The sequence below is a fragment of the Chiloscyllium plagiosum genome, unplaced genomic scaffold (genome assembly GCF_037043375.1).
Source record: "Chiloscyllium plagiosum isolate Xiang-an unplaced genomic scaffold, Cpla_swu_hap1 HiC_scaffold_1, whole genome shotgun sequence".
Taxonomy (NCBI): domain Eukaryota; kingdom Metazoa; phylum Chordata; class Chondrichthyes; order Orectolobiformes; family Hemiscylliidae; genus Chiloscyllium; species Chiloscyllium plagiosum.
Window position 1 is genome coordinate 12,142,222 of NW_028270139.1, and position 23,454 is coordinate 12,165,675.

Consider the following 23,454-nt stretch of genomic DNA (forward strand, 5'->3'; position numbering starts at 1 on the left):
AATCAGATTGGTAAGGCCTGGCTGCACACCCTCTACAGCAAGTTTCCTCAGATAAGGAGACCAAACCTTCACAAAATATTCCAGGTGTGATCTCACCAATGATCTGTACAATTACAGCAAAACATCACTGTTCCTGTACTCAAATCCTCTCACTGGAAAGCCAACATTTGCCTTGATTGCCAGCTGCACTTGCATGCACATTCAGTAACTGGTGTACAAGAACACCCAGGTCACTTTGCATATTCCCTCTCTCAATTTATAGCCATTCAGATAATAATCTGCCTTCCTATTTTTCTCCCAAGTAGATAACCTCACATTTATTCAAATTATATTGCATCTGCCATGCACTTACCAATTCAGCTTGTTCAAATCGGACTGAAGCATCTCTGCATCCTCCTCACAGCTTGACCTCCAACCCAGCTTTGTTTCCTTATCTAAACATTAATATATGCTGTGATTAGCTGGGGTGCTAGCACTTCAGCACCTGCAGTCACTGCCTGCCATTCTGAAAAAGATCCATTTATTCCTACTCTTTGAGTCCTGCCTCATTAGCAGTATTCACAATGTACCATCCCTAATTTCATGTGCTTTAATTTTACGTAATAATACCATATGTGGGACTGTGCTGAGGATGGCCCCCCTCGCCCCCCCCCCCCCCCCCCAGCCAGTTCAAATAAACCACATCCACCGGCTTCCCCTTCTCAACTCTAAGAGTTACAATTGACCCCCTGCATGAAGAGTTACCCCTTAGGTCCCATTTATATCTTTCCGCTTTCACCCTAAACCTATGGCCTTTAGTTTGGGCTCCCCCACCCGGGGAAAATACCTTGTCTATTTACCTTATCCATGCCCCTCATGATTTTATTAGCCTTTGCACAGTCACCCTTCAGTCTCAGAAGCTCCATGGAAAATAGCCCCATCTATTCGGCCTCTCCCTTTGGCTCAAACCCTACAACCTGGGCAACATCCTTGTACCTCTTATCTGATTCCTTTCAGGTTTCACAACATCCTTCCTATTGCAGGGAGACCAGAACTGCAGGCAGTACTCCAAAAGCAGACTAACCAACGTCCTGTACAGCTGCAACATGACCTCCCAACTCCTATACTCAATAAAGGCAAGCATACCCAATGCTTTCTTCACTATCCTGTCTACCTGGGACTCCACATTCAAGGAACTATGAACCTGTAAGTTTCTTTGCTCATGAACTCTCTCCAGGAACTTACCATTAAGTATACAGGTCCTGCACTGATTTGCTTTTCCAAAACACAGCATCTCACATTTATCTAAATTAAACTCCATCTGCCACTCCTCGGCCCATTGGCCCATCTGATCAAGATCCCGTTGTACTCTGAGGTAACCTTCTTCACTGTCCACTACACCTCCAATTTTAGTGTCATCTGCAATGTTACTAACTACACCGCCTATGCTCACATCCAAATCGTTTATTGAAAAGCAGTGGACCTTGTGGCACACTGCTGGTCACAGGCCTCCAGTCTGAGAAGCTACTCTCCACCATCACCCTCCCTATTCTACCTTCGAACCAGTTCTGTATCCAAATGGTGAGTACTCCCTCTATTCTACATAACCTAACTTTGCTTACCAATATACCATGAGGAACCTTGTTGAATACCTTACTGAAGTCCATTTAGATCACTTCCACCGTTCTGCCCTTATCAATCTACTTTCTTACATCTTCAGAAAACTCAATTTCCCTTGCACAAAGCCATGTTGACTATCCCTAATCAGTCCTTCCCTTTCCAAATATATGCAAATCCTGTGCCTCAGGATTCCATCCAACAACTTGCCCACTACTGATATTAGGTTCACCAGTCGATCATTCCCTGGCTTTTCCTTACTGTCTTGCTTGTTGTTGGCAACATGTTAGCCAACCTCCAGTCTTCTGGCAACTCACCTCTGGTTATCGATGATACAAATAACTCAGCAAGGGGCCCAGCAATCTCTTAGGAGAAAGTGAGGACTGCAGATGCTGGAGATAAGAGCTGAAAAATGTGTTGCTGGAAAAGTGCAGCAGGTCAGGCAGCATCCAAGGAGCAGGAGAATCGACGTTTCAGGCATAAGCCCTTCTTCCTGTTCTAGGGCACAGCTGATTAGGTCTCAGGGATTTTGCCACCTTTATGCATTTTAAGATGTCCAGCACCTCCTGCTCTGCAATATGGACATTTTTCAAGATGTTGCTATTTATTTCCCCATGTTTTCTATCTTCCATATCCTTCTCCACAGTAAATACTGATGCAAAATACTTGTTTAGTATCTCTCTCATCTCCTGCGGCTCCACACACATTGGTGGCCTTGCTGATCTTTGAGGGGCCCTATTCTCTCCCTAGTTACCCTTTTGTCCTTAATGTATTTGTAGAATCTCTTCAGATTCTCCTTAACCCAATTTGCCAAAGCTATCTCATGGCCCCTTTTTGCCCTCCTGATTTCCCTAATAAGTATACTCTGCTCCCTTTATACTCTTCTAGGGAATTACTCAATCCCAGTTGTCTATACCTGACATACGCTTCCTTCTCCTTTTGACCAAAACCTCAATTTCTCTAATCATCCAACATTGCCTATACCTACCAGTCTGTCCTTTCACCCTAACAGGAACACACTGTCTCTGGACTCTCTTTATCTCATTTTAGAAGGTTTCCCATTTTCCAGCTTCCAACTTTTGAAAGATCATGCCTCACACCATCAAAATTGGCTTTCCTCCACTGTAGAACTTTAAGTCTTAGATCTGGTCTATCCTTTTCCATCACTATTTTAACATCAATAGAATTATGGTCACTGGCCCCAAAGTGCTCCCCCATTGACATCCCAGTCACCTGCCCTGACATATTTCCAGAGGGTATGTCAAATTTTGCACCTTTTCCGGTAGGTATATCCACATACCACATAAGAAGATTTTCTTGTACACACTAAACAAATTCAATGCCTACCAAGCCCTTAAGACTATGGCAGTCCCAGTCTATGTTTGGAAAGTTAAAAGTCCCCTACTATAGCCGCCTTATTATTCCAGATAACTGAGATCTCTTGACAATTCTTTTTCTCAGTTTCCCGCTGACTGTTGGGAGGTTTGTTATACAACCCCAGAAAGGTGATCATCATCGACTTCGCTTCTATTATCCCTATAAGGCAGTGAGTTCCATGTCATTACAACTCAACAAATAGAAAACAGAGATTCTTTGTCAACCTTATCTAAACTTGACATAGTTTTGTACATCTCTAGGCAATCCCAGCTAAACTTCCTTTGCTCACAGGAGAATAACCTAGCTTCTCCAACCTGCACAGTGACTCAGTGGTTAGCACTGCTGCCTCACAGCATCAGGGTCCCAGGTTCAATTCCAGCCTCAGGCGACTGCCTGTGTGGAGTTTGCACATTCTCCCCGTGTCTGCGTGGGTTTCCTCTGGGTGCTCCGGTTTCCTCCCACAGTCCAAAGGTGTGCAAGTCAGGTGAATTGGTCATGCTAAATTACCCATAGTGTTAGAGGAAAATAGGTCGAGGTGAGTTACACTTCGGAGGGTCGGTGTGGACTTGTTGGGCCGAAGGGCCTGTTTCCACACTGTAGGGAAATCTAATCTATTCTTGCAGATAAAATTTCTAATTTCTAGAACCGTCCTATTAAATTTCTTCTGTACCCTTACAAGGAATGCATCTTCCCTGAATATTGATGGCCAGAACTGGACATAACATTCTAGTTATTAAATGTTCAAAATAAATTGTTTTTCTACTCAACACATCTATTTCTAAAGCCCTTTCTTAACTGTGCTCTCAATATGTCCAGCATTCTGAAAAATCAATGCATACGAAACCTATGAGATAGAAGAACCCATCTGTTGACAAATTTCTCCGTGAATAAGAGGGCAATGATAGTGGGAGACTTAAACTATCCCAATACTGGTTAGATTTCAAATAATATAAAGGGGCATTGAGGGTGAAAAATGTATGTTCTGTGTCCAGGAATGTTTTTTAAACATTATATGACCAACCCAATGAGGGGAGATGTAATCCTGGGTTTCGTTTTGGGAAATCGAGATGGGCAAGTGGATGAATCGACAATGGGTGACCATATTGGGGATAGTAACCACAATTCTGTTAGATTTAGGATTATTCCAGAAAAGGACAGAGATAAATCAGGAGCAGAAGTTTAAAACTAGGGAAAGGCAAATGTTACAAAACAGAGGTGATACGGCTGAGCCCCATGGTTATCTAGAAAGAAAGTGAAAGATTAAACAGAAAAGGAAAGCTTATGATATCCACAAAAAACTCAAACCTACAGATGATTAGAGATGTATAGAAAGTACAGCAATCAAATTTAAAACAAAAAGGAAATCAAAGAAAAGGCATGAAAAAAACATTAACGAGAAGGAAAATCCAAAGATGTTTTACCAGTTTATAAAGATTCAAAGTTTGGGAGAAGATTTGTAGCTTGGGTGCTCGTCGTTGTGGTTCTGTTCGCCGAGCTGGGAATTTGTGTTGCAGACGTTTCGTCCCCTGTCTAGGTGACATCCTCAGTGCTTGGGAGCCTCCTGTGAAGCGCTTCCGTGATCTTTCCTCCGGCATTTATAGTGGTTTGTCTCTGCCGCTTCCGGTTGTCAGTTCCAGCTGTCAGCTGCAGTGGCCGGTATATTTGAACAGTGTCTTGATGCAACTTTCTTTTGTGTGTGGCTTTCCTGTATACCTTTGTGGTGAATTCACAAAGCCACGCACACAGACCAAGTCCTGAACTACGAAAGCAACCACCCCAACACACACAAAAGAAGTTGCATCAAGACACTGTTCAAATATACCGACCACTGCAGCGGACAGCTGGAACTGACAACCAGAAGCGGCAGATTCAAACCACTATAAATGCCGGAGGAAAGATCACAGAAGCGCTTCACAGGAGGGTCCCAAGCACTGAGGATGTCACCTAGACAGGGGATGAAACGTCTGCTACACAAATTCCCAGCTCAGCGAACAGATCCACAACAGTTTATAAAGAGCAACAGGATCGGTATGACAGAAGTGGGAATTATCAGATATGAAAAAGGGAACTTGTGTGAAGATACATTGAGTATGGGAAGAATTTTAAATGGATTTTTTGTGTCTGCATTCACAAACAAAAGGGACGATGTGGATATAGTAATCCAAGAGGAGCAGTACAAAATATTGGACAAAATAATCATAACATTAATCGTCCTGTTAGAGGAACTAGAATCCTTGAAAGTCAATAAGTTGCCAGGTCAGATGGATTGTTATCTAGTTTGTTGATTGAGGTCAGGGAGGAAATTAGTGTGGCACAGTGGTTAGCTCTGCTGCCTTACAGCGCTAGGGGCTCAGGTTTAATTTCACACTCCGGTGACTGCATGTGTGGAGTATGCACATTCTCCACGTATCTGCATGGGTTTCCTCCGGGTGTTCCTGTTTCCTCTGACAGCCTACAGACGTACACATTAGTTGGATTGGCCATGCTAAATTGCCCATAGTGTCCAGCGAAGTGTAGGTAGGTGGATTGGTCATGGGAAATGTAGGGTGACAGGGATAGGGTCAAGTGTGGGTCTCGGTAGGATGCCACTTAGAGAGTCAGTGTGAACTCGATGGGTCGAATAGCCTGCTTTCATGATGTAGGCAATCTAAGGTTCTGCTGTCGTTTCACTCAATTTTTTACTGTCTATATTGCATTCCATTATCCTTCTGCCAAAATATATTACTTCCAATTTTTTGTGTTAAATTATATTTGCCTTGTCTGTCCAAAATGCTTGCCTATCCCTGTCCTGTTGCAATTCATTAGCAGCATCCTCAATGTTTGCCACCAAATTTGGTAAAGAAGGTAAACTTTAAAATTTTGTTCTAGGCTCCAATATCCAAGTCATTTATTTATATAAAAGTAGAAATTCAAACATAGACATTGAAAAAAAAACTGTCTGCTATCTTCCAGTTTGAAAATAACCATTTATCATGACTCACTGGTTTCTGTTCTTCAGCCAAAGTTTTTATCCAATATGACACTGAACTTCCTGTTCAATAAGCCTCAACCCCAAGATCATGATTTGGGGCAGAAGGCCCATTCAGCTGATCAAGTTTGTTCAGCCATTCCATGAGGTCATAGCTGATCTGATAACCCCCAACTTCACTTTCCCTTGACTCCCTTACTGATTAAAAATCTATCTATCCCAGCCTTGAATATACAGAGTCGAAAAGTGTGGTGCTGGAAAAGCACATCAGGTCAGGCAGCATCCGAGGAGCAGGAGAATCGACATTTTGGGCATGAGCCCTTCTGAGACAACTCGGTCTCAATAGCCTTCTGCAGCGAACAATTCCACGGGTTTACTTCCCTCTGAAGAAGAAACTCTTCCTCAAACTTGTCTGAAGTGTGTGACTCCTTATTTTGAGATTAGGCTGCATCGACCCTGTCAAATACCCTACGAACCTTCTATGTTTCAAGCTCATTCTTTCATTTTTTTCTAAAGTGCAACAAGCACAGGCTTAACCTACTTAACCCCGTCTCGTAAGACAGTCCCTCCATACCTGGAATCAAGTTAATGAACCTTTTCCTATTTCTCGGAATGTTGCAGGCTGTGGGACAAGTGCTGTTATGGAGAATCAGGATCTTGACCCAGTAACAGCAGTGTTTCAGTTTCAAGTCAGGATGGAAACTTGCAGTTGATGATATTCCCCTGCATTCGCTTCCCTTGTGTTTCTGGGTGGTAGCGATTACAGGTTTGTTTTGGAAGGTGCTACTGAAGGAGAATCTGAATACCTATCTCCTGCACTATAGCTTAACCAATGTGCTGATCCTCCCCTCTTCCTCAGTGCAGCTCAACTCTGAAAGAAATCTTTGGAGGGCCTACTTTGTAGCTTACTCCCTTGCCTGCTAAAAATCCAACCTTAAGACCTCAATTTTTGCCATCACTATGTCATTGGTACTAACATGCACACAATTTCTAACTGACTCTTTTCCTCAGAATCTCCATGATGGTAACTAACCACAGAGGAATCTGGGTGTTCTTGTCCATGAAACATAAAAGCCAAGCATGCAGGTTCAGGAAGCAATGTGTATTTTTTCCCCATTATTGCTCGGGGTTTGGAGTTTAAAAACAGGAAATCCTCAGTACGGCTGCATTGAGTCTTAGTGAGGATACATAGTCATAGATATACAGCACGGAAACAGACCCCCCGGTCCAACCTGTCAATGCCGACCAGATATCCTACATCAATCTAGTCCCATTTACCAGAATTTGGCCCATGTCTATCTAAAACATACCCACCCAGATGCCTCTTAAATGTACCAGCCTCCACCACTTCCTCTGGCAGCTCATTCCATACACGCACCACCCTCTGTGTGGAAAAGCTGCCCCTTAGGTCCTTTTTTTTACATCGTTCCCCTCTCACCTTAAACCTATGCCCTCTAGTTCTGGACTCCCTCACCCTGGGGAAAAGACCTCGTCTCTTTACCCTATGCATGTCCCTCATGATTTTATAAACCTGCATAAGGTCACCCCTCAGCCTCCGACACTCCAGAGAAAATAGCTGCAGTCTATTCTGCCTCTCCTGTAGCCCAAACCCTCCAACCCTCCTCATAAATCTTTTCTGAGCACTTTCACCTTTCACAACATCCTTCCTATAGGAGGGAGACCAGAATTGCACACAATACTCCAAAAGTTGCCAAACCAATGTCCTGTACAGCCACAATATGACCTCCCAATTTCAATACTCAATACACTCACTAAGAAAGGTAAGCATACTAAAAGCCCTCTTTACTATTTTATCTACCTACGACTCCAGTTTCCAGAGTACTGGGTGCAGTTTTGGTTCATGTACTTAAGGAGGGATACACTGATATTAATCCTGCTTAAAGGACATTTACTGTGCCTAATTCATGGGAATCAGGGTTGATTAGATTAGATTAGATTAGATTATTTACAGTGTGGAAACAGGCCCTTTGGCCCAACAAGTTGACTTATCAAGAACAGTTTTATTCATTTGGGTTGAAAAGAATGAGGGGCAATCTCATTGAAATGTGCAAGGTTCTGAGGGAGGTTGACTGTAAATGTTGAGAAGATCCCTTGAACTAGGGGCGATGGTGACAGAATAAGTGGGCAGTAATTTGAAGCTTATTTGGAGTCATACAGATGTACATCATGGAAACAGACCATTCAGTCCAACTCATCCATGCCGACTTGCAAAGGAATTTCTACCCAGGAGAATTATGGAGGCCAGATCACTGGAAGTATTTAAAGAGAGATAGATAAAGGAGCTGGCATGAAAAATGAGTTGAGGCCTGGGATAAAATAACAATGAACTGATTAAATGATGGGATATACTTGAAGGGCTGAATAGTCTACTCGTGCTCCGATTTCTTATATTCTTAAATAACACACTCCATGGAACTCATGGAGATAGCTACAGGAATGGCTATCGGCCTCTTGCTTGTTTCTGGCACCAACTTGATATCTTCGCACCAGCCCTCTCACCGCCAAATTCAATGGATGGCAAGATCAGCAACTCACATGCCAGATTAAATACTAGTTATAGTCAATAAAGTGTGGAACTGAAAAATACACAGCAGGTCAAACAGCATCAGAGGAGCAGGGAAGTCGATGTTTCAGGTTGGAACCTTTCATTAGGACCTGTCCCCTGCTCCTCTGATGCTGTTTGACTTGCTGTGGTTTTTCCAGCTCCGCACTTTATCTACTCTGACTTTCCAGCATCTGCAGTCCTCACTATCCCTAAATACTAATTATAGCCCATTTAATCTTGTTTTCATATTTTATGTCATCCACACAATTTTACACTGGACATACCTCAGCAAAGTTTGCACCAGATATGAAGAGGTGGAGCCGAGGTGGATATTATTATTGCATATGGGACTATAGCTGAATCAGCAAAAGAGACACTGGTGAAGGCAGGAAGCATTTTGACGCTAAATGTGCATTCATTCATCTTTTTCAATCCACACTTGCAATGATTGTGGTGAAGGCTATAAACAAGAGTAAACTAAAGTTTGTAGATTCTAGTATGAGAGTTGGAGTCCAGTGTGCTCCAAGAGAACTGTCCACGCTACACAAGGCTTCTCCTCCAGTGAGGAGAAAGATATGAGCAAGGGACAGCCAACTGGTCCTGTAGTCCAGCAAGATGAGGGACCTATGCGAAGAAAGACATCTGCAGCATCACGCAGGCAAAGGTAGGTGAAGACACTATCCTGCCAACAGAGTAAGGATGATCTACCTGCAAATGGCAGCTTGCCAGTACCTTAAAACAAATCTCCAGAGAGTCAGGCGCAACATTCAGTGACAATTTAATCAGAGGGATAGTTTGCAATCATGTTGCTGCCCATCCTCTGCCTGTCATTTTGGAAGTCAACGTGGTCTTGAACTTTCTTTTTAATGTCAAGGTCCTTCCATACTGTCACTGTCAAACAGACACATTGTATGGCACTTGCATATCTTTCACAAGACTGATGTGCTTTTCTACAATTTTGATAGCCAATATTTCTGAGGTTCAACAAAAGGCTAAGAGGGTGGCCAAGTGGTATTATCACTGGACTGTTAATCCAGAGACCCAGCTAATGTTCTTGGAAGCCTGGTAGAATTGAAATCAATTTTTAAAAATAATCTGGAATTAATGCTGTAATGATGGCCATGAATCCATTACCAATTGTCAAAACAAAATCCACCTGCTTCACTAATGCCCTTTTGGGAAGGAAACTGCCGACCTTCACCAGACTTATAACATTAACTTTCTCTTCACAGACCTGCTGAGCTTTCCAGCAACCTCTGTTTCTGTTTCTGATTTACAGCATCCGCAGTTCTTTCAGCCAATCTTTTCTGTCTGGCCTACATTTGGTTGACTCTCAACTGCCCTCTGGGCAATTAGGGATAGGCAATAAATACTGGCCTAGCCAGTGATCGCCTCATCACACAAATGAATTAAAGAAAAGTCTGGATGCATCTGGAATATCAAATGAGAAGAGCGTTCAGAACAAATTTAGTCAGAATTGAGAGACCAAAGCTTAGTCACTGCTAGACTGTCTCTCAGTATCCCATTTAGCCCCCAGTTATGTGCACCATAACAGAATACAATGGAAATACATATGACCATAAACTAGATATAACTGTCATTAAAATTTGACTATGTACTGAACAGTCCTAAATAAAATTATGCTAATATATTTCAAGAGTCTAATGCCAGTACATCACATTTTCCTTCTGTTACATAAATGGAAATAATGTGTTGACAAGAAGTAAATCTTTAGCAAACACTAAAACAATTCAGTAGAAATTCTGAATAACTAAACCAAGAGTTCAATAATAAATTGTGACAACTGATTTAGAGTAAGAAATAATGCATAAACCTAAAAAGCCTGTTCTTTCCATATTTGGAATTTGCTTCTCAGGACTGTTTGGAAAGCTTTCTGCAACGATAAATCTTTGCTGGTTGCCAAAGTAATTTTGAAATATAAAAGATAATTCAGAGCTAACTTCTCTAGCATGTGTTTTCCTTGCACAGCATCCCTACAGAATGGAAGTAGGCCATCTGGCCTGTCGAGTCCAAACTGACCCTCCAAAGGGCATCTCACCCAGACCCAGCCCCCTACTCTATCCCTGCAACCCTGCATTTCCCATGGCTAATCCACCAAGCCTGCACATCCCTGGACACTGCGGGCAATTTAGCCTGGCCAATCCATCTCGCCTGCACATCTTTGGACCTTGGGAGAAAGAAACCAGAGCAGCATGGAGGGTGGAATCAAATCCAGGTCCCAGCATTGAGAGGCAACAGTGCTAACTACTTAGCTATTTGAAATGTATTTTAATTTTTACAAAATACCATAGAACCCAGAAGCAACTGACATAATCTTTTAATGGCTTTTAAAAAACCTGGATGAAGGAACTGAGGGCATCGCTGTTAAGTTTGCAGATGACAAAGATAGGTAGAGGGACAGGTTGAGGAAGCTGGGAAGGACCTGGGCAGAATAGGAGAGTGGGCAAAATAACAGATTGGGGAAACTGAGAATAATGAGGAGGATTGCCAAAGGATACAGCAGGACACAAATAGACCGGAGACTTCAGGCGGAAAAATAGCAGATGGAACTTAAACCAGACAAATGCGAAGTGATGCATTTTGGAAGGTTTAATTCAAGCAGGACGCACACAGTAAATAACAGAAGCATACAGAGGGATCTGGGTGTGCAGGTCCACAGTTCCCTGAAAGTAGCAACACAAGTGAAGGAGGAGTACAGCATGTTTGCCTTTATCGATCAGGGCAGAGAGTATAAAAACTGGCACGTCACATTGCAGTTGTACAGAACATTATTTACGTCACATTTGGAATATTGCATGCAGTTCTGGTTGCCACGCTGCCCAGAAGGATGTAAAGGCTTTGGAGAGGATATAAAATGGTTTACCAGGATATTGCCTGACTTGGAGGGTATCAGCTATGAAGAGAGATTGGACAAACTTGGTTTGTTTTCATATGAATGTAAGCTGAGGACCAAACTGGTAGAAGTTTACAAAATTATGAGAGGCGTGGATAGAATGGATAGTCGGAGTCTTTCTCTAAGGGTGAAAATGTCAATTATGAGGGACACAGGGCTAAGGTAAAACAAAAAAACTTAAAGGACATATGAGAGACAAGTTCTTTTTAAAACACAGAGGGTGTTAAGTGCCTGAATGCTGTGCCAGAGGAGATGGGAGAAGGAGATACAGTAGCAATGTTGAAGAGATATCTTGACAGATACAGGGAATAGAGGGGTAAGGACCACATAGAGGTAAAAGATTTTTCAAAAGGCATCATGCATCGGCACAGGCTTGGTGTGCCGAAGGTCTGTTTCTGTGACGTGCTGTTCTTTGTTCTCTATGCACCACGTTAAGAGGGTCAACGATGTGTACTACGGAGCAGATCTATCTCCAGGCAGCAACTTAACTCACTCCAGCTATGCTGCAAGATTAAAATTGAAGCCAACAGCTATTCTGAAGAACATGACAAAAGATTCAAGGAAAAGGGAAGTGGCTCTGCTTACAGAACATAAGTACTGTTAGGCGTCTCTGTACTTAGTCTGCCTGTCTTAAAATCAGATTATACTCATGATTTGCAGAAACTTTGAAAGAAAGAATACATAAATATTATACCAGTTAAAACAAAAGAGACACGATAAAAGCAATATTAAAATAAACTCACTGTAATCCATTTACCAAGTATTTCTATCTGGGGATACAAAACACATGATAATGGAAACTCTAAAAATGTTGAGCAAGTCATGCGAGCCAGCTGTCAAAAAGTAATTTTGAGCCTGACTCATTTGCATTGCTGTATTTCAGTTCGTGTGGTGGTGTTGGGAAGAGAAAAATCAGCATGCAACATAGCATGGCAAGCACACTCAGTACAAGCTTCATTGTCAAATGTGCTGCAGTTTGTACTTGACATGATAAAAGCACAAAATTGTGTAGGCTTGACTTTTTCCAACTGATTAAGGTTTTTTTTGTGGGAAGATGAGGTTGTTGAAGGATACGCTGAAGACATTTCAATGCTACATCATAAGCTAGTATTGTAATGATACTGCAAGGTCACAACATTGTTCCCAGCTCATGGACTGGACCAGGCTACATCTCTAGGCTCTTCAGTCATTCTGACTCGACATAGATGCTCTCAACATCCCTGGCTTGCCCTGCCTTGCCGATTTTGGAAATTATTTCTGTCTTATTATACCATTTGGTGCTGACACAAAGTCAGTCCAATCAATAGGGATGACCTTCGTTCAGGGGTTTACAGCACAACTCCAATACCAGGCCAGGCCCTAGTCGGGGTGACCAGGAGTCAGCATCCTCTCGGCATAACGGCTCAGGAGGCAGCCCACCGTGACTCTTTCTGCCCTATTGTCGGCTGATTTTCTCCTGCAATGGAAGGCAAATATTAGCGAATTGGTAAGTGGGTGGGATAGCGATTAGTGGTGTTAATGAGGTGGTGTCCTAATTGAGTGAGACAACAGTGCAAATCACTTGCAGGGTTGGCAGTGTCAGAACTGATGAATGAGGCAAATGGGAAGGTTGTTTCTTGCAATAGTGAGTGTGGCAGAGTGTGAGCCTTGGTGGGAGGGGCATCCAGTGCAGTGAGTATGTGGTGTCAGAGAGAAGATGGTGGCACTTAACTGGTGGAGTAGAGAAAAGCATTGACCTCCTTTCTATAGCACTGGGCATTCCTCCGAACAGTTGAGACTATTTTAACCTGGGTGATAACCTAAGACCAGGCTACCATCGTCTGGTGTTGTGGCCTCCATAGCTGATCCTGAGGGAAAAGGAGGTCTCATCTGTGCACCACCCCATTCAATAGAATTTCCAGGACGTAACCCACAACCAGGGCACCAAATTCCCTCTGCCTGGCATGCCAGGGGCAACTGCATATTGAACTGCACAGCACAGAATAGGGCCCTTCAGCCCACCACGTTCACTACACAGTAATATCCAGACTGATTCACTGAAATTCAAATTCCACCAGCTCCTGACAATCGGCCTCGACCTTTGGAATATTTCTCCAGTGGCGTCATCACTTTGTCACTGCCTTAACTGCAGTAAAATAATGGGGTTTAATTGTCCAAATTGAAAAACGTTCCCCACAAAACACCAACTGTAAGGATAGCAAGTGAAAACGTGCTCTATCCCTTTCGGGTATTCAGAAACAAGTAGAGGGGCTGCATTTTCATTACGCCCACCATCCCAAAGTCAGGAAGAAGCCACTAAAAATATTGTAGTCGGTTCCAATTAATAGCAGCAAGGTATTCCAGAGCGGAAGGAGGGTTGGACAGGAACCTGGTCCTTCACCCCATTGAAGCTTGTTGACGGTGGGCCAAATTGCTTTCTTTCATTCTATAATTTTCTGTTTTTGATGTTAAAGCCAGTTAACATCAACACCCTGCCAAGAGCAACATACTTTAAGATGAGGGCCACTGGAGTCATAATGACAGCATAAGAAAGGCAGCAGGTCAGATAAGATCATAAGAAATAATAGGAATGGGCCACTCACTACACTTTGGGAGAAATTCCTTCACATTTCCTTTTTAAATTAGTGTTATTCTTAATCTGTAACTATGCACCATTGTTTGAAATATCCCCACCTCTAATCTCTAATGAACAAAGTTCAAATCTTCATTAGCAATTCATGATCAGTCAACCGACTTGAGCCCAGCCTACTGAATCTCTTTTGAATTGTCTCCAATTCTTTCTAAAACACAAAAAACAAAACTGTAACAATACTCCGGTGCAGACTCACCAACACCCTGCACAGTTGCAACAAAACGTTTTTTAGGAACTCCAACTTGCTAGCAATAAAAACCAAAATTCCTTTGGTCGTCTTCATTATTTGCTGCACCTGGATCCTAACTTTGTGCATTCCATACACAAGAACACCCAGATCCCTCTGCGTTGCACTTCCTAGGAGGGTCTTTCCAAATAAGTAACAGTCTGCCTTCTGTTTCTTCCTACCAAAGATTTCACACATCCAGCTTGATTCACTGAATTTAAATTCCCCCAGTTACAGACCACTAATCTGGATTTTTGCCATCTGTGTGTCAGCTCACTCAAAAAAGATTAAGGCCATGTGACATAGGAGCAGAAGCAGGCCATTCAGCCCACCGAGTCTGCTTTGCCATCATGAAATCATGGCCGATCTGATAAATCCTCGACTCCACTCTTCCCCATATTCCCTGGTTTCCTCATTGATTAGAAAGTAGACTGTCAAAGGGATACATCTTCGTAATGTGAACACAATGAAATAGCTCATCATTCTATCATAAAATACACATGGAGCAATTCCAGAAACGTTACTGAGCCAACTGGAACACAGAACCTATACTCACACAAGTTATTCCTGGTATACTTACTCTTTACCAACTTGGATACATGCCCCCAATTTCTCCATTCTTTTTCTACAGTCCTCTTTTGATTCTTTTCAGTCATAAGCTGACCATTTATTGAACTTTTTTGCTTTAGAAAACTTGAAAAATCAGAAGGAATTCTTGAAGAAACAATACATTTTAAATATATCCATTACTACAAGAATCTTATTAACATCAATCTCTTCACATTCTTGCAAAGAAGCAACTCTATAAGTTTATTTTCCTTTGACAATTTGCTCTTGTACAGCACAGTAAAATCATATAAAATATCTCAAGGCTCTTCATAGGAACATTATCAAACAAAACCAAAAAAGAGAATTCAACTTGAATACTCTCAGCTTATTCAAGAGATCCAAAAATCAGCTAAAATATTTTTGTAAAGTCGAAGCCAACAATTCAAATACAGATTATTGTTTAGGTAGTTCATAAATATCACCACAGGGAATTCCAATTTCATTTTTAATTCATATAAGTTCATTTTCATATTGATATAAAAATCCTCACTGCTCCCCTATCTGCAAAAAAGCTTTGATGTGATGGTGTTCATTTAAAACAGGATTTGCTTTAAACAGGCACTGAATTTAGATTAGATTAGATTCCCTACAGTGCGGCCCTTCGGCCCAACAAGTCCACACCGACCCTCCGAAGAGTAATCCACCCCCCTCTGACTAATGCTCCTAACAACTATGGACAATTTAGCATGGCCAATTCACCTAACCTGCATATTTTTGGATTGTGGGAGGAAACCGGAGCACACGGAGGAAATCCACACAGACACAGGCAGAATGTCCAAACTCCACACAGACAGTCGTCCGAGGCTGGAATCGAACCTGGGACCCTGGTGCTGTGAGGCAGCAGTGCTAACCACTGAGCCACCAGGCACTTTCTCCCCACAACACAACCAATCTCCCTGCCGCAACCTCAACATTTGAATATTGATGCCAATAATTGGTCATAGTAATGCCAATCAAAAAATCTAAGGTAATAAATTTCTTCACGATGTTGGGAAAATGAAAGAAACTTTCTCAGCAATAGCAATACAGGAGTGAAGTATCAACAGAAACAAGCAGCATCTTAAACTTCCATCGTTTAATAGATTCTGCTTTCTAGGCCAACTTCCTTTCACAAATATATAAAATGTACTTGATAATTGCTAATTCAAAATGAATTAAAGTCTAAGTCTGATATGCTGATGGAGACTACTTAGTTACCACAATCAAGCTCGCTGTACACTTCCTTGAGAGTTATACGTTCAAAGCAGGAATCTGAAGCAGCTAACTCATGGACAACATTGCTCAACAGCTGCTGAAGTGGCTTTCCCCAACGAGACTTCGACTTTCTTTTCTTTTATTTCTGTTTCCTTAATGGTCTGACACATGCTCTTGATCCACCTCATTTTGCGGGTCCACTCCTTTTTCATCTTTGCTTCTTTTCTGATAAGCAACTGAATCTTTTATTGACAGTTTCTTCATCTTCATATTTGGAAGCTTTTTTAAATCGCCATCCCATTCTCTTGAGTGTGAAAAGAAAAATGAGTCAGAAAAATTCAAGCAAGTTGAAGACATTGAATTCAAGATACTATGTTCATTAAGCACACATTTGGATCAATTGCTGTCCTGCTTGCTGGAAAACCAAAGTCATATGGTCAAGTTGAACGCAGGACTAAGCACATGATTTAGTTTGATACTCCAGGACCGACAGAATGCTGCCAAGAAGCATAAGGTTCTGTTTTAGCACATGATATTCTTTTCATTACCATGCAACGTCAATTTAACAATTAATTCAGACATCTAATTGTTCACATACGGAAAAAGATCATTTTACTTAGTCTAGAATTTAAAACCAAATGACCAGTGTATGAAATAGGTAAGCATTAACTGTATTTTTTGAATGGATGGCTGCACCCCTCACTTATTCTATATGGGCTGTCATTCCAAACTCAGGCGTTTTAATCTATTTAGAAGATGTCAAATTCAGCAGACCAAACCAATGTCATCTGTTTGACTTACTGAGATCTGAAAAGATGCATCAAGTCAAATAACTGAATATCAGCTCAGTTAATTTTAATCCACAAATAAATTGTTCAAAACTACATAACAGAAGATAATATAGTCTAATTATTCTCTCGTTCGGTGCTTAAAAGCTAGTTTGCAGGTTGGAGACTGAGGCAATAAAGCAAACACTTACCTGAAGACCTTCAGATGCTTTGTATTGATAATATCTGGTATTTCTACAGAAAGAAAGAAACATACACAAAATAAAAAGTTTTCTGCAATGATAACAAGTTTTTTAAACTATCAAAGCTATACATAAATTTACCCCATCACCAACGTTGCTTCTCAAGGGTGCTAAGCTGGCCTGGAGGAGCGTTTTTAGAGCAGTAAGGCTGTGCTATTTTCTAGGTCTGTAGATTGTTAAGGTGCAAAGATGGCCTTTAGTGGAGTGATGTGCTCTTCTAGTTAGTTGTGGGAGATCAGGGAGAGTTTCCACGTTACTGATGATTCTGCAGTAAGTGTGTTTGGTTGCAAATCCAAGTGGATCATATGGATCCCTTGGAGCAGCAGTTAGTGACAATGAAGACTTTCAGGGATGCGATGGATGGCAGTTGCATGGAGGGAGATAAACCGTAGATCCAGTCATGTAGATCAGTGACCTCAAAGAAATGTAGGAGAGGGAGGCAGGTATTGCAGAACTCTCCTGGAGCTATCCCCATCTCAAACAAGTATGCTGTTTTGGAAAATATAGGGATGATGGACTCCCAGGGGAATGTAGCACTGACAGTTAGGTTTCTGAAACTGGCCCTAATGTAATGAGAGGTACGTCAGGTTCCAAGCGATTGATTGTGTTAGGGGATTCTCCGCTTAGAGGCACAGATATACAATTCTGCTGACGACAACAAGACATTAGAATGATGTGTTGCCTGCCTGGACCCAGGATCAAAAATATCTTGGAGAAGGTGCAGAATACTCTCAAAGGGAAGTGGGACCAGCAGGAGATCATCATGCACATTGGAACTAATGAAATAGGAAGTGAAAAGGACAAGATTCTGAGGAGAGAATACAGGAAGTTAAACAGGAATTTAAAAAGTAGGTCCTCGAGCATAGTAATATCTGGATTATTCCCATTGCCCCGATCTAGTGAGAGTTGGAAGAGGAGGATCGAACAGATGAATGTGTGGCTGAGGAGCTGGTGCAGGGGAAGATTCAACTTTTGGATCATTGGAATCTCTTCTGGAGTAGAAGTGGCCTGTATAAGAAGGATGGATTGAACCAGAATAGGAAGGGGACTAATATACTGGTGGGAAGATTTGCTAGAGCTGCTTGTGAGGATTCAAACTAGTGTGTGCGTGGAGTGGGTGGGGCATCCAGGGAGATAGTGAGGCATGTTCTCAGTCTGTGACTGGTACAGTTGGAAAAAAAAGAGTAAGTCAAACAGACAGGGCAAGTAGGAACAAAGTACAGAATGAGGTAAGGCTGTTTAATTAATCTGCATTTATTTCAATGCAAGAGGCCTAACAGGGAAGGCAGATGAACTCAGGGCATGGTTAGGAACATAGGACTGGGATATCATAGCAATTATAGAAACATGGCTCAGGGATGGAGAGGACTAGCAGCTCAATGCTCAACGCAGAGATGCTAAAAGGAGGATCAAAAGGGAGGCAAGAGAGGAGGCGAGGTGGTATTTTTGATTAGGGATAACATTACAACTCTGTTTAGGAAGGATACTCCTGGGAATACATCAGGGAAGTTATTTGGGTGGAACTGAGAAATAAGAAAGAGATCATCACCTTTTTGGGATTGTATTATAGGCTCCCAATAATCAGAGGGAAATTGAGAAACAGATCTGTAAGGAGATTTCAGTTATCTGTAAGAATAATAGGATCAATATCGTAAGGGATTTTAACTTTCCAAATGTACACTGGGACTGCCATAGTTTTAAGGGCTTGGATGGAGAGGAATTTAAGTGTGCACAAGAAAATGTCCTGATTCAGTATGTACTACTGATGTACCTACGAGAGAAGGTGTAAAACTTGACCTACTCTTGGGAAATAAGGCAGGGCAGGTGACCGAGGTGTCAGTGGGAGAGCACTTTGGGGCCATTGACCATAATTCTATTAGGTTTAAAATACTGATGAAAAGGATAGACCAGATCTGAGACTTAAAGTTCCAAATAGCAGGAAGGTCAATTTTGATGGTATTAGACAAGAACTTTCAAAAGTTGATTGACGGTGGATGTTCTCAAGTAAAGGGATAGCTGGAAAATGGGAGGCCTTCAAAAATGAGATGAGAGTCCAGAGGCAGTATGTCCATGTCAGGGTGAAGGGCAAGACTGGTAGGTGTAGGGAAAGTTGGATGACTAGAGAAATTGAGGGTTTGGTTAAGAAAAAGAAGGAAGCATATGTCAGGTATAGACAGCAGGAATTGAGTGATTTCCCAGAACAGTATGAAAAAAAGAGTAAGATGAAACTTAGAAGGGAAATCAGGATGGCATAAAGGAGGCATATGATAGCTTTGGTAAATAGGGTTAAGAAGAATCCAAAGGGATTCCATAAATGCATTAAGGATGAAAGGGTAACTAGGGAGAGAATAGGGTCTCTCAAAGATCAGCAAAGCCACCTATGTGAGGAACCCCTGAAGATGGGGGAGACACTAAACAAGTATTTTGCATCAGTGTTTACTGTGGAGAAGGATATGGAAGATTAGAGGATGTGGGGAAATAAATAGCGATAGCTTGAAAAATGTCCATATTACAAAGCAGGAGGTGCTGGATGTCTTAAAATGCATAAAGGTGGATAAATCCCCAGGACCTGATCAGGTGTACCCTAGAATTCGGTGGGAAGCTAGGGAAGAGGTTGCTGGGCTACTTGCCAGATATTTGTATCATCGATAACCACAACTGAGGTGCTTGAAGACTGGAGGTTGGCTAACATGGTGCTATTTAATGTGGTAAGGAAAAACCAGACAACTATACATTAGTGACCCTGACATAAGTAATGGACAAGTTGTTGGAGGGAATCCTGAGGGACAGGATTTACATGTATTGGAAAGGCAAGGACTGATTAGGAATAGTCCACATGGCTTTGTGCATGGAAAGTCCTGTCTCACAAACTTGATTGAGATTTGTGAAGAAGTAACAAAGAGGATTGATGAGGGAAGAGCAATGGACATGCTCTACACAGATTTCAGTAAGGTGTTTAACAAGGTTCCTCACGGGAGACTGGTTAGCAAGGTTACATTACGTGGAATAGAGGGAAAAGTAGTTATTTGAGTACAGAACTGGCTCGAAGGTAGAAGACAGGGGATGGTGGTGGAGAATTGCTTTTCCAACAGGAGGCCTGTGACCAGTGGAGTGCCACAAGGATCGGTGCTGGGTCCATTGCTTTTTAGAAATGATTTGGATGTGAACACAGGAGGTATAGTTAGCAAGTTTGCAGATGACACCAAAATTGGAAGTACAGTAGATAGGGAAGGTTACCTCAGAGTACAATGGGATCTTGATCAGATGGGTCGATGGGCTGAGGAGTGGCAGATGGAGTTTAATTTAGATAAATGTGAGGCGCTGCACTTAGGAAAGACAAATCAGGGTGTGACTTATACACTTCATTGAAAGGTCCTGGGGAACATTGCTGAACAAAGAGATCTTGGAGTACAGGCTCATAGTTCCTTGAAAGTGGAGTCACAGGTAGACAGAATAATGAAGGAAGCGTTCGGTATAACTGCGTTTATTGGTCAGAGCACTGAGAATCGGAGTTGGGAGGTCCTGTAGCAGCTGTACAAGACATTGGTTAGGCCATTTTTGGAATTCTGCATGCAATTCTAGTCTCACTCCCATCGGAAGGATGTTGTGAAACTTGGAAGGGTTCAGAAAAGTTTTACAAGGATACAAGGAGTATCAGAGGCTGAGGGGTGACCTTATAGAGGTTTATAAAATCATGAGGGGCATTGACACGATAAATAGACAAGGTCTTTTCTCCAGGGTGAGGGAGTCCAAAACTAGAGGGAATAGGTTTAAGGTGAAAGGGGAAAGATTTAAAAGGGATCTAAGGAGCAACTTGTTCGCGCAGAGGGTGGTGTGTGTCTGGAATGTGTGTCAGAGAATGTGGTAGAGTCTGGTACAATTACAGCATTTAAAGGCATCTGGATGGGTAGATATATGAAGGGTTTAGAGGGATATGGGCCAAATGCTGGCAAATGGGACTAGATTTATTTAGGCTATCTGGTCGGCACGGACGAGTTGGACAGAAGGGTCTGTTTCCGTGCTGTATATCTCCTTGACTCTAATTGTACTTGATGAAATTGTGGCTTCTGTTCTGCAGTAAGGATACTGAGGTTTTTGAGGCAGTCCAGAAAACAGAGATTATGATTTTAAGGCATGTGAGCTAAGAAGAGAGGATAAACAGTCTGGGATTGTTTACTTTGAAAAAACTGGAAATGCAGAGATATTAATCCAGTATTGAAAATTCATGCTGCTGTTGCTACTCCTACAAGGAGACCTTTACTCCTCTCATGATATGTTGCACTTGTCCATCTCGCAGACACACTCACACATTACAGGCCATTTGCAACCACTTTGATTGTCATTCATCAAACACCTCATTTTTCTGCTGCCTTCCACTTTGCTCTTTAAATTTCTGCTCTTGAAGATTAAATTTCTGCTCTGGCAAATTGAAATACCTCTTAAAGTTTGCTAAATACAAAGGCCGCATCTTGTACAGAATGAGAAGAGGATGCTGGTTGGGTAGGCCATACTGGAATGGAGATGCACAAGAACAGTCAACTGTCAATCTTAATTCTTAGAGCAAACAGGAGGATTCTGATTGGTCAGGGCTTTGTCATAAGGCTGCAGCTATTTCCCTTAATTTTTCTTTGGAGTAAAAGGTATAATGCAAGTCCAAATTCCTTTTGTTTATGTAAAACGGGGGTCCCAAGTATTTATGTATAGAAATTCTGGCACATAAATACATCACACTGCAAGCCGAGGTGATGATCTTAAATTGATTTCGGTCACAGTGTGGATTTTTCAGTACAGGTATGTGATTTCCAATCGCAGAATAACATGAAATACTGAGTATATTGGAGGATTGCAAACACAGGCTGGTTGCATATGAGCAGCACGTGAATGGTCAATGAGATGTGCTATTTGATAAGGTCAACCAATTACTGGGATGTAAGGCTTATTTGACCTGGCACCACACTGACACTGGAACTCATGAAAATACTCACTTATGTGGTATATACAGCAAATGTTTTGACTGGCAGTCCCATTATTAGATTAGATTCGATTAGATTAGATTACCTACAGTATGGAAACAGGCCCAATAAGTCCACACCGACCCTCCGAAGAGTAACCCACCAAGACCCATTCCCCATATTCACCTCTGACTATGGGCAATTTAGCATGACCAATTCACCTAACCTGCACATCTTTGGACTGTGGGAGGAAACCGGAGCACCCGGAGGAAACCCAAGCAGACACGGGGAGAATGTGCAAACTCCACACAGACAGTCACCCGAGGCTGGAATCGTACCTGCGTTGCAGAAATCCGCCAGGGATTCTTCGCTTAGTAACGGCATGGGACATCTAGTTTAATTTATTGCTCAAATTTATGAGACACCTTCCAGGATAATCTGAGGTAGACTGGGCACCATGGCATACAGGTGATAATTTGATCAGGATATGGATGTAGGTTTGTTTGCTGAGCTGGAAGGTTCATTTTCAGATGTTTCGTCACCATACTAGGTAACATCATCAGTTAGCCTCCGAATGAAGCACTGGTGATGTAACCCGCTTTCTATTTATATGGAAACCTAAGGAAACCCAAACATATAGCTTAGCGAACAAACCTACATCCTGAACCTCAACCTGAGCTATAGATCAGGATATGTTATCACGCAGGATTGTTTTGATATTTCTGTCTCTATGCTAGGGCCTGACTCACGAGGTTGCCAATAAGATTAATCTTGCTGTACATGGAACTGTATGAATCCTAGAGTCTACACTAACCAGTGAACATAGGCTTTCAGCAGATAGTAGTTAAAAACCGAAAGTGATTGGAATGAGGTCAGCCAGCTGGACTTCATAAATATGAGTTCCTTATTATTCTGGTCCAATCAGGGAGCCCTGGCTGACTTAAAAAGATTGAGCATCAGGAAGACTGACACTCTGATGCCTGATTCTGTGTGAGGCAGTACTACAGTCAAGGACCGTTCATGTGCAAATAAAGTGACTTGGACGGGATACCGGACTCTGTCAAATTATTTCAAACTAATTTTCCGACTTCTCAACCAGTATATTGAGGAACAGGAGCTCAACTGACTGCTCCATTTCAACATCTGAGTTGGAATGGAGTTTATTAAGCTGTGTAAAGAAATTCTTTAGGACACCCAGAGACAGGCAGCAGAACGAAAACAACATTTATACCTTTGCATTTGCAACATTATAAAATTAACTCAAAACCAGTCCCCCGCCGCACCTCAATCAACCCCCTCTCCCCCCTCATACCCTCCCAATTGTTATCCCAATGGATCCTAGCCAGAATTTTGAAAACCAATCCCACACTTTGAGAATAATTACCTCCAG

The 23,454-nt window shown here is 42.0% G+C and overlaps 1 protein-coding gene across 1 annotated transcript in view; it reads right to left on the minus strand.

Annotated features, from left to right (window-relative positions):
* Nucleotides 1–15,948: 15,948 nt before the first annotated feature.
* The window catches only part of tma16 (translation machinery associated 16 homolog), a 50,039-nt gene continuing 42,533 nt past the window's right edge, over nucleotides 15,949–23,454 (minus strand). Inside the window, exons 6-7 of the mRNA XM_043698881.2 lie at nucleotides 17,062–17,104; nucleotides 15,949–16,386 (exon numbers count right to left, since the gene is read on the minus strand). Of these exons, the coding sequence (XP_043554816.1) occupies nucleotides 16,236–16,386; nucleotides 17,062–17,104 (194 nt within the window). The 3' untranslated portion in view covers nucleotides 15,949–16,235. The remainder of the gene's footprint in view (nucleotides 16,387–17,061; nucleotides 17,105–23,454) is intronic.